The sequence below is a fragment of the Cavenderia fasciculata genome, assembly GCF_000203815.1.
Source record: "Cavenderia fasciculata unplaced genomic scaffold Scf_ET2XIPL01CNAVH-3, whole genome shotgun sequence".
NCBI lineage: Eukaryota > Evosea > Eumycetozoa > Acytosteliales > Cavenderiaceae > Cavenderia > Cavenderia fasciculata.
Window position 1 is genome coordinate 1,406,591 of NW_004457723.1, and position 12,050 is coordinate 1,418,640.

The window sequence follows — 12,050 nt, forward strand, 5'->3', positions numbered from 1 at the left end:
TATTTAAATGCATTAAAAAACAAGTGAGATAATCGAAACGACAATGGATAGAAGTAAGATTGGTGTGGTGATGGATGAAGATGAAATAACACATGCATCGGTTGATGGGGCAGTCTTTGAAGTGGCTGAGAATATTGGATCGATTTCAACAAAATCTCCAAACGATGGAACTTGGATGGCAATGTATTGGACGCCTGCTGTTGATTGTGTTGTTGAATCGACTGATGTGATTGCTTGAATGGATGTTACAATTGCGTTGGTGTCATCAATATTGGCACGGTTGCTGAATGATGCCATCATTGTACCGACTGGTGTGTCGATAGTATATGATTTGATGGTTGTTGTTGATGATGATGTATCGTATTGATATTTGGTGGTTTCATTGTCGCAGTTGTATTCAATTTGTGATGGTGATTTGAATTGATAGATGATACGAAGTGATGAGTTGATCGATTCAAATGTAAAACGATCAATAGTCATAAAATGTTTGATAGAGTTGGATGGGATGACAAGATCATCACCTAGGAATGATTGAACAGATGCTGTTGAATGTTTGGTGACATAGAGTTCAATGTTGTGAGTGGTTGATGTTGAGTTGTAAACGGTTGTATTACCGTACTCATCATATACGTCCCATTTGGTGAGTGGAATAGTTTGAACGATAGTATTGTCTTGACGAACTTCTTGAATGTGTGAAAGTAGGAATTCCATAGAGTTGTTAAACATTGTGAATTTACCTCCTGACACTGATCCAGAGTCACCCGACACCAATGATTGACTGTATGTGATTGAACAATCAGCTCCACTGTATCCATTGTTGCATTGACATTGACCAGAGCTGACACAGGTTCCATGTGATGAACATGAGTTCAAACATTGTAACAATGTGTATTTGAATACTCCGGCAAAGGTAATTTCATCTGAATTACCAGATTCAATAGTGACATCCAAAGTTGAAGTTGCATTGTTACCGACTTTACTATCAAATGTACAAGTAATATGTTGTGCATCGACAACTACAACACCACCACATTGACTACCTCCAATGGTAACTGAAGATGGTGAATAGAATTCATTACCAACGATGGTGACGACACTTGAGACGAGGTAGTATGAAGATGAAATCGATGTGAGAACTGGTGGATTGCTAGTGTAGGTGGCAATTGCATTGGCACCGACAGAATCAATTGATAATTCAATATCAGATTCAAATTGACTTGCATCACCAAGAGTACATTTCAACTTGGTTCCATCACTTCCATTGGCAACTGGTGATGTACATTCTACTCCTCCAATTTGAATAGAGATGGTTGTTGGAGTTGAAACCAATCTTGTAGTCCAAAGGTATTTACCAACTAATTCAACAACACCTCCATATGGTGAGGTGGATGTGATAGAGGTGACAGATGCCTTGATGCTGAGTGGTTGAGTATTACTATCTTGACCGTCAACATTGACTATAATATCTCCATTCTTTGATGGACCTGTCAATTTAGCAAACAAAGTTGCTGGGTTTACCAATGTTGTTGCAATGATTTGATTGTTGATTGTAACCTTGCAAAATCAATTCCAAGATTGGTACCTGTGATTACGAGATCATCACTACTACCTTGTTGAACAACACTGCTGATTAAAGGTGCAATATATGAGAATTGGACTGTTGATGGTGATGCCTTTTGGTCAATATAAACTCTAACATTATGATTGACACCAGAACCTTGAGGTGAAATACAAGTAATAGATGAACCAGTAGCGACAGCATTGGTACATTGTTGATTTAAATCGACAATGACTACTGTGACATTGGTTGATGATCCATCCAATCTAGTTGGATTCAAAAATGAACCAACAATAGTCAATAGGTCACCTGTTGTTTTGATTGGCTTGGTGACTGATGTAATGAGAGGTGTCAAATGCATTTCGACTGGATTTGAAATACGACCATCAATAAGCTTGACAGTGATTGGTCCATTCTTATTTTGTTCATCAGCATTGAATGTGAGGAATGTACTGTTGACAAAGGTGAATGTCTGAGTGTTGGCACCAACATAGACTGAAACACCCGATTGCACAGTACCAAAATTCTTTCCAATAATTGAAACGGTATTGGAATCAGTGACAATAACCGATGAGATGACAGGTGCACCATAGGCAAAGTTGATGTTATCAGACATATCACCGACTGTAACCTTTACGTTATTGGTGATACCGGTACCTGGAGGAGCCATACACGTGATATAACTCATATCGAGGTCATCGGCAATCTTTACGACATTGGTACATGGGGTGTTACCTGGGAACATGACTGTAATAGTGATGGCTGATCCAGTTGCATTGACAGTATTTAAATAGTGACCACCAATCTTGATCTCACCACCTTCTGCATCGGCAGAGGTAATCGATCTGAGGATTGGACCAAATTCGAAAATGGTTTGATTAGAGAGCTGACCAGACACGTTGACGAGGGCAATATCGTTGAGAGCAAACGATGGAAGTGTGGCAAAGATAGTTTCATTGTTCATTGTATCAATTGGAATGACGACGGATGGTTGATTCTTGAGAATGACTTGAACATCAGATTTGACAAAACCAAAAGATGCTCCAGTCAACTCTAAAGAACGAGTAAAGTGGAAGGTGGAAGAGATATCTTGTTCGGCAGCATACAACTCTGGAACTGGATAATCAACGTAAAAGGTAGAGGATTGACCGTCAATAGTCAAAACAAAAGAGTGGTTGGTACCAGTACCTCCTGGCATTTCAACAATCACCATGTTGGATCCAACATTATATTTGTCAGATGAAATGATTTGAGAGTCATAAGTGAGGACGACGTCAGTGTCGGTACCGTTGGCACGAGTGGTAAGGAAGAACTGTCCAGACATGATAACACTGGTTGGGAAAGACTGGAGATCAGCAACAGTAGTGATGACAGGGCTAATAACCAAAGGCATTGAATTGGAAACAAGACCAAAGACAGTGATCGAGACATCTCCAGATTTGGCATTACTTGGAATCTTGACAATAAGAGTATCGCCATTGGTAAATTGGTTTGGAGATAGTGCAGTTTGAGAACCTGGCATATTGATATAAATTTGATTAAAATCTTGTCCAAAGTTTGAACCGACGAGTGTAATACTATTATCAGCCAAGTTTTGAGTTGGTGACATTGTGTTGATGACGGGTGCTGGGAATGTTGCAGCAGAGGTAGCCGACTTGGTTGCGATCGTGACGACAATGTCTACATTACCACCAAGACCACCTGGAGCAAGACATGTTAGTGTAGTACCGGTTGTAGTTGGATTGGTACATGGCAAGTTGCCAATAGTCACACCAACGTCGAGAGCAGCACCGAGATAATCTACATTGTTGAGGTATTGTCCGAGGATAGTAATACTACCACCGGTGAGGGAGAGACCAATGTAGGAAGCAATAACTGGTGTCATTAAGAGTGGAATACTTTGGATAGCTTCTTGACCACCTGCAACAATACTGACAATACCATTCTTGAGTGATGGCACGGCAAGGAACGATGCCTTGATATGTGGAGTGACAAGAGCAACGGCTGGTTCAGATTGACCATTGACCAAGAATGAAATCGATTCAATATCTGGACCAAAATTGTTACCAGATACAGTTACACAGTTATCAGCACCTTGATAATAGGATGAGACGGTTGGTGGGCTATAGGCAAACAAGTTGACAGTTGCCGATGAGATATTGTCAATGGTTACATTGATAGGTAGGTCCTTTCCAACACCGATGGGTGCAGTGACAACCATATAGGATACAGTGGTACCATTGTAAAATGAGTTGACAAAGGCTGCTGGGTTACCGCCAATAGAGATTTGTGTGGTGGCAGATGTACCGTTTGAACGTACACCTTGGACAAAATTTCCAGTGATAGTAACAGATCCTCCTTGAGTGCTGGCAGAGGTGACAGACACGATGGATGGAGTCAATGAGAGATAGATGGTATTAGAGACCAATGTATCGACAGTCACAAAGACAGCTCCATTTTTAGTGGCTGCATCTTGTGTGATGGTAATGGTGGTATCATTGGTTGCAAGAGCACTATAGGTAACCCCAGCCAAAGATACTGAGGCAAGAGAGGAAGATGGACCAAAGTTACTTCCACGAATGTAGAAGCAATCTCCATCACTCGATTGTTCGATCGAGGTGACGATGGGAGACTGATACTTGTAGTCGAATTGAGCAGTTTGACCGTCTACAAAGACGGTGGCCATTTTGTACCCAGTTCCAGCTGGAGCTGTACACACGTAGAATGTATTGGTAGTGCTGTAGTAGGTGTCGGTAATGGGACAATCAACACCCTCGATAGTGACCGATGTAGTGAGAGCGGCTCCAGTAGAGTCAATGGTATTCAGAGCAGTACCCATGATTGTAATACTCGAACCTCCGACGGTTGGTACTTCGGTCATGGAAAGTACGTTGGGACGGTATACGGCTTTGTATGGATTAGACACTTGACCACTAACACTCAAAGTGACAGGACCGTTCAATGGAAGTTCTTTCAAATCAAAGATGACACTCTGATCATTGGCTGGAACCTTGGGGATGGTGATAAAGGTACCTGGGAATGGAAGACCTGGGATGAGGATATAGGCCAATGCATTACCAAAGTTTTTACCGACCAAACTAATCGATGTATTAGTGGTGGTCACACCGGTGATGATTGGGGAGGCATAGGAAGAGGTAATGACAGCAGACTTGCCTGCAAGGGTAACGACAATAGTGATAGCACCAACGCCAACAGGAGCTGCACACGTCAAGGTGGCATTGGGTGCATCAGTACCCATAGCAGTGAGTGGACAATTGAGACCATTGACCGTGATGGTTGGTGATGGCGATGAACCTTGGAGATAGTAACCCCAGATCTTGAGTGCTCCTCCAGCTGCAAGTGGACGGTCGGCCGAGTAAAGGATGGGAGTGAGTGTCAAACCATTGTAAGGATTCGAAAAGACAGAGTCGATAGAGACAAAGAACCCTCCATTTTGAGCAACGGCTGGCACATTTATAGTAAATTCGGTTTGAGCAACTGTCATGACTGCACCAGATACTCCGCCGTATGCTGGAGCATACAACTCTATTCTGGTTGGATCAGTACCGAAACCAGTACCGACAACAGTGAATGACTGACCATTTTGAGTGATCGAGGTGATAGTTGGACTTTGGTAGGCCACCGTGAAGCTGGTTGAACGACTGTCAATAAAGAAGACACAAAGAATACTGCCTCCTGTGCCGGCTGGCAACATAAAGCTCATGTAGGTGTTGGTAGAATCAACGCTGTAAGCGTTGACTGGTGTTGTGACACCGTTTACAATTAAATTGGTTACGGTTGGTTGACCGGCAGAGTTGAGTTGGTTCAAATAGAGACCCTTGACAGTGGTCATACCACCAGTGGTTGGGGGTTTCACTGTTTGCGAAACAATTTGTGGAACCAATTGGTATGGGATGGCTGTGGATGTTTGGCCGCTGACTGTCACTTGTATGTTTCCATTGAGTACTCCAACATTGGGCATTGTCACGATGATACTTGTTTCAGTGACTGAGGTTGCGGTAATGCCGGCAATGTTGGGTAGTTTGACAGCGACAACACTTGGTACGGTACCGAAATTGACACCTGTCACGGTGAGACTGTTCAAGGTGTTGGAAGTGGTCGTGACGATGGGAGCGGCATAATTGACGGTAAAGGTATTTGGTTGGAGTTGCGAGTCGACAGTGACACGAACAATCTTGTTGGTACCAGATCCAGCAGGAGCATCACACACTATTTGATAGTGGTTTATACTGACGATTCCACAGTCTGTGCCACCAACAGTAACAGAGACCAAGGCAGTATTAGTACCAAAGTTGAAACCATTCATAGTTACACGACCACCGGCAGTTGGGATGACAGAGGGAGTGATAAAATCAAGGAATGGTCTGTTGTAAGATACATCACCACCATTCAATTGAATGGATCCTTCAAAGATATATTTCATCTTTTTGTTGACACCAGTGCCAGCGGGGATGACTGGATACACGGCCAATGGAACTCTAGACTTGGTGGCGGTAATGGCTACACCATCGATGGTGGCACTGACCTGAGTGTAAATGAAACCGACGGTCGTGGCAACGACCTGAGTCACAGTACCACCAGTAGTATTGACATAACGAACGGTGGTATCAGAGATGGTTGGCAAGACACCATAGGAACCGACGACGGAACGGGCAGTGGTGGATGTCTCTCTGAAATAGGCACTGTTTACAGTGGCAAAGTAAAAGTATTGGTTCATTGCAGTAAAGGCTGGGAAGGTACCTGGACAATAGATCATGGCACTGCAAGTGGTACCAGTGGAAACAAATACTTGAGCACCGTTGTTTGGTCCACCCTGATTGTCAATGGCAACTTGAGTGGCAGAAGAAGACTTTAAAGCGATCCACATGGTCGATACAGAGGTACTAGGTACAACGGCTCTAAAGTTATTGTAACTGGCCAAATTAGTAAAGATTGGTAGGTATCTCAATGTAACTCCTTCAACTGGATATGAATTTAACCATCTTGTTGTTGTTGCTGAATTAACTTGTTGAGTTGCCGAATGAGTTGTTGAAACTCTAAATGCTGTTAAACTATTTTTATCATCTAAAAAGAAAAAGTTTGAATATGTTAATAATTAATTATTATTATTATTTACATTTTTACTTACAAACAGTTTGCATTGTACTAATAAGTGGTGGAACAGTTCCAAGAGAGATGGAAGCAGGGATGGTAAAGTCACTTGCGACAGTACAAACAGCAGCGATATGTGGAACAATGATGGATGGACTGGTACAAACGGCACCGGCAACCTTGATATTGAGTAGACTGGCGTCACTTCCAGTACCAAAGTTTTTACCAGACAGAGTGATGACAGTGCCTGAAGCGCCGGGGTACACCATATCAATTTGTGGCATTTGGTATCTCCAGTACTTGATGGTGTTGGTGTTGGTTCCATCGGTTTGGATAATGTCATAGGTGATGGCACCGGTACCTGCTGGGATGGCACAGGTTACAGCGGACATACGTACACCACTGCAAGTAAAGATCTCGGCAGCCGAAGAGGAATCGATAAACTTGTAGGTCATGGTGCTACCAGTAAAGAAGGTTCCAAGCGGTGGGGCCAAGTTAAAGGTCTCTCCATTTGTGATGGCTGGTCTGACATAGACCTCGGATTGGGGTACCCACTCGATCAAGAATGTATTTGTCCCAGAGATGTAGGCAGTGTTTTGCCATAGTCTAGTTGCGCCGGCAACCAAGGTGTACACATCGGTCGTAACCAACGATGGTGAATTGACACCCCAGTTGGTAAAGGATATACTTTGGCCACTACCAGTTGCATAGTATTGAGTAGATGATTCACGGCCACTGTTAAAGTTAATACCATCACTACCGTCCTTTATACCAGAGATAAAAAAGTTTGTATTGATTACAAGATTGGCAACAATCCAATCCCATTCTTCTTTTGAATTAATTGTTGCTAATTGTCTAAATAAAAAATAGAAAATAGAAAATAGAAAATAGAAAAAAATAAAGGGAACTTTTGGTTAATAATAATAATAATAATAATAATTATTTAATTTAGTTTAGTGTGATTAAATGAACATACGGCATTTTGGTTGTTTCTTGTGCTGGTTGACCATTAATAGCAGTCATAGCAAGAGTCCAAGTGGAATATGAACCACTAAAGAATGAATACCAATGTCCATTGTTTGGATTCTTTTTTGCTTGTGCCAAAACAAAACTATCTTGGCATGCTAACAATAAAATAAATACTGCCAACATCTGTACCAAAAAGGTTGTTGATGAACCTGTATTTAATTTCATTTTGTTTTTAAATAAATGAATCTATAAATAGAAATAAAGAAATAAATTTATAATTCATAAATAAATACAATATATATCTTTTTGACAATGTAATATATATATCTTACTTTTTTTTTTTTCAATCAATCTTGAAATAAATAATAATAATACAATTGTTGTTTTTTGTTGGATGATATAGAAGAAGAAAACGAAACGAGGTGTTTAAATAAATAAATAAATTAAATCGATTGTTGTGTTGGGAAGTTGAACCACCAAAACAAGAATTGTTGTGAAACACAAGATCACACCATGCGAGTCTCAAATCAACTGCAAATACAGAGAATGATGGGCGATTGGTGATAAGAGATAAACTCTGCCAAACTCAAGCCATCAGCCATACCATTCGGGAATGATATCAAAGAATGATATGCTCGATCATCGAAAGGGGGCTTGTTCCGCGAATCGCACCTTGGGGGTGCAAAAAACATTTAAATGGAATTTTGCCTTTTTGTTGGCCGATCTTGATCGCCTCTTAAAAAAACACAGCTGTTGGTGTTGAAGGGGGGAAGTGGGTGGGATCGGAACCTATGACCCACCTGTTTGGTTTCCTCGAAGGGTCAGTTTTGTTTGGCTACTGGCTGGTATCTGGGCTAAATATATAACTCCGACGGAGAAATCTGATTTCCATCCATCCAACCGTTCGATTTCCATTGTAAAAGGGGGGTGTCTGGGTATTGAAGAAGGCCAGATAAAATAAATATGTTGGTTAATCGAGATCCATATTATAATGTTGTTGTTGTTGTTGTTGTTTGAAAGAGAGAGAGAGGGATATATATAAATATATATATATATTATTATTAACATACAATATAATATTCCATTCAAAGACTATCGATAATTATGACATTCTTCTCAACTCATCCTCGTGCGTGATCAAAATCAGGAGGAGAGTTATCGAGCTGGTTTCATTTACCCAATAAATCAAGCTGCAAATAGATGGAAGCCAGGAAGAAACAATGGCCCAGTTCCTTCCTCTCCTGATTTATTTTATCTTGCCTTTGCGATCTTGGGAAAAAAAAAGTGTCGTTTGGTGAGATTGAGCAATGCACACGTGCATAGTTCTCTGTTTGATCATCATTACGATGAAAACAAACACTATAGTCTACCGCTAATCACTAGTTGGGTTGTCGTTGTTTGTCGTATGTGTAGAGGTGAACAACAAGATACATAATTTAAGGATTATATAAGTGTGTATGAATAGTAGTATCTAGTAAACAAATGTGAGAGGGGCACATGTGATGATTCAAATGGTTGATCTATTAATCTATGAAACATATTATAAAATCTTCAGTTGTACTCGATGATGAGTTAACTAGCCAATATTACATGGATGTTATCTCTGTGTGCCTTTTTCAACAACACACAAAAAATTAATTTTATTTTTTTTTTGAATTAATTTTGACAAAAAAAGACGAAAAAGACGAGGACAATATTGTTTGTATCTGTTGTATTGTTATATTATATCTATCTATCTATTTATTTATTTCAATTGTTATATAATAATAATAATAGAGAAAATGAAACAAAACAAACAAATAGAATACGAAGAAGAGATTGAGGAGCAAGAGGAGGAACTCAGTCTCGAGCAAAAGAAAGCATTACTCAAACCAGGTCAAAAGTTAAACAAAAAGGGAGAGATTGACACAAGAACACCCAAAGAAAGACGTGACGGATTAATAAAGAGAATATGTACTCGTTTGGTTGAAGATGATCATGTCAGAAGAATGCGTGGTCTTCGTGAAGTCAAGGGTATTCTAAAGAATGACCTTGCTCTCTCTGAAATAGATATGTTAAAATTATGGAAAGGTTTATTCATGTGTATGTAAACATTAATGAATAGTTAGTAGATAGTAGATAGATAGTTATTAATAACAAGTCATTTAATTTATTATCTATTAATTTATCTATCTATGTTTAGTGGTATGGGCTACTGATGGACCAGTTGTTCAAGATCAAGTAAATGAAGAAGTTGCCGATTTATTATTACTCAACAAGAACCCTGCATTCAACATTGAGTTGATTAGAACCTTTTATATAACCGTCGATGAGAATTGGTCTAGAATCGATTATTTCCGTCTCGACAAGTACCTCTCGTTGGTTCGTAAAGTAACTAAACGTGCATTCCAAATTTTAAAGAATATTAGAACTATTGAAGGTGTTGAAGAAGAAGAAAAAGAAGGAGAAGAGGAACAAGAAGAAGAAGAAAAAGAAGAAACAGAAGAACAAAAAGAACAACGTTTATTATTGGAAAAGGTGATTGGATTACTTGTAGAGGCATTAAAGACAACTGTATTGAATCCAGTACGTGATGATCTTACCAACGGTCTTGTATTGCACATGTCTGATATCTATTTGGTCGAGTTGTACCATGTCACCAACGGCCAAATCGAACCGGCCCATCTCAACCGTCTCCTCCTTCCATTCATCAATTTCATCGCCCGTTCACCAGACGACCGTGCCATCAAGCGTATCAGAGAGCGTGTCTTCCAACGTCTCCTCACCACCTACTCTCCATTTGGCGAAACCGATCCATGGATGTTGGACGAAATCGAATACATTGACGACAATGGCGATAAAATCCCTCAAATCTTCCCAGTTGAATTTGATGTTTTGGCAAAGTTATTCTTTAAGGTTGCTGCTTCAAAGTATGTACAAAAAAAAGAAAACAAAAAAGGAAATAGATTCTAATATATACTTATATTTTGTTTATTAATTAATTTGTAGGAGTATTGAAGATCATAATAGAAAGGCATTACATTTATTACGTCAAAAATGTGAAGAGGCAAGCAAGAAATTAAAGGATTTGGAAGCAGACGCTGACAATATTTTGGATGATGATGAATTCGAACAATTTGGTGAAGATGATGAAGAAGAAGGAGAAGAAGAATTAGAGGAAGAATTAGAAGAGGGTGACGAGGATGAAGATCAAGAAATCGGTGAAGAAGATTTGGAGGATATGATTGAAGAAGAGGTTGTTGAAAAGGATGAAAAGAAACGTAAAATGCAACAAGATTTGGAAGATTTCGATGACGATGAAATCGAATTATCAGATGACGATGATCAAGAAAATAACCCAATTGGCAACAACCAATCCTATAACAAGAACAAGAAACCAACCAGAAAACAAATGAACAAAAAGATTATGAAATTAGGTAATCGTGCATTCTCTATCGACAAGAGAAAGAGAAAATAATAAATTTTTAAAATCAACAATTATCAACAAATATCAATCACATTTAATACATCATCATGTCTCTTCTGACAACGATTCGTATTCATGCAACAATCTTCTTAAATATCAAGGTGTACATGGTGATATCCCAATGATCTTCACAAAGATCTTTTTAAAAAATCAAAATGGATGGTATTCAAAAAGAGTGGGAGGGGGGCACCCATTGAGTTCAATAGGGGAGCACATTATTTGAGAAGCTTCGGAATCAATGCCACCGAAAAAAAGTGTAGTTGAAGAACTCAGGGATTCTGACCCCATTTTTAGAGGTTGATCGGGGTTGGTTGGGTAGTTGGCAGCTAGTTGATCCCCATTTCCGATAACCATGCACCACTCTTTCTTACCGCGCTTTCATAGTTTTAGAATCATTTTCTTTGCGTCCCTCACCAATCCTTATATATATTTATTTCTTTCTTCTTTTTATTTCTTTGTATCATTTATTCATTTGTATAAAAAAAACACAACACTAACTAACAAATACTAAAACAGATCAATATGTTTGGTATGTATGGATGATAACCACATTCTCATGATATTGATTTACAATTATACTTATTTTCTCATTTACATGTACCATATCATAATAATAGGAATTAAAGCATTTAGATTTGGTAGAAAAGGAAGCCATGCCAGTACTAGTACTGGCGGCAATAGCAGCAACAACTCATCAGAAATTAGTGGATCCAAGAGTGCCTATTATGGTTACCCTGGATTTGGTAGATAACTAACCAACCAACCAATCATACCAACCCACTCACTATGAGATGAATTGAAATTTCAAATCTATATATATTAATTCTTTTTTATATAGATCACTTTATATTATTATTAACACATTTAATAAACTTGTTGGAATGATAAACATGTTTATTCACACCTTTGTAAATAGATTAAAAATACAATACAATCTAACATTTA

The 12,050-nt window shown here is 39.2% G+C and overlaps 3 protein-coding genes across 3 annotated transcripts; 2 read left to right on the top strand and 1 right to left on the bottom strand.

The window, feature by feature from the left end:
- Window positions 1-12: 12 nt before the first annotated feature.
- DFA_07401 (uncharacterized protein) lies at window positions 13-7,864 on the bottom strand (the record flags this gene model as incomplete). Its single annotated transcript, XM_004367204.1, has 6 exons — window positions 13-1,554; window positions 1,593-1,690; window positions 1,733-5,788; window positions 5,810-6,643; window positions 6,708-7,525; window positions 7,647-7,864. The coding sequence occupies 6 exons, from the start codon at window positions 7,862-7,864 to the stop codon at window positions 13-15; spliced, it is 7,566 nt and encodes a 2,521-aa protein (XP_004367261.1).
- Window positions 7,865-9,420: 1,556 nt separating this feature from the next.
- DFA_07402 (uncharacterized protein) lies at window positions 9,421-11,096 on the top strand (the record flags this gene model as incomplete). Its single annotated transcript, XM_004367205.1, has 3 exons — window positions 9,421-9,721; window positions 9,822-10,548; window positions 10,628-11,096. 3 exons carry the CDS (start codon window positions 9,421-9,423, stop codon window positions 11,094-11,096), a joined length of 1,497 nt encoding a protein of 498 aa, XP_004367262.1.
- A 531-nt stretch (window positions 11,097-11,627) lies between these two features.
- On the top strand, window positions 11,628-11,990 carry DFA_07403 (uncharacterized protein; the record flags this gene model as incomplete). The annotated part of the gene is made up of 3 exons (XM_004367206.1): window positions 11,628-11,634; window positions 11,723-11,848; window positions 11,944-11,990. The coding sequence occupies 3 exons, from the start codon at window positions 11,628-11,630 to the stop codon at window positions 11,988-11,990; spliced, it is 180 nt and encodes a 59-aa protein (XP_004367263.1).
- Between the last annotated feature and the right edge of the window lie 60 nt (window positions 11,991-12,050).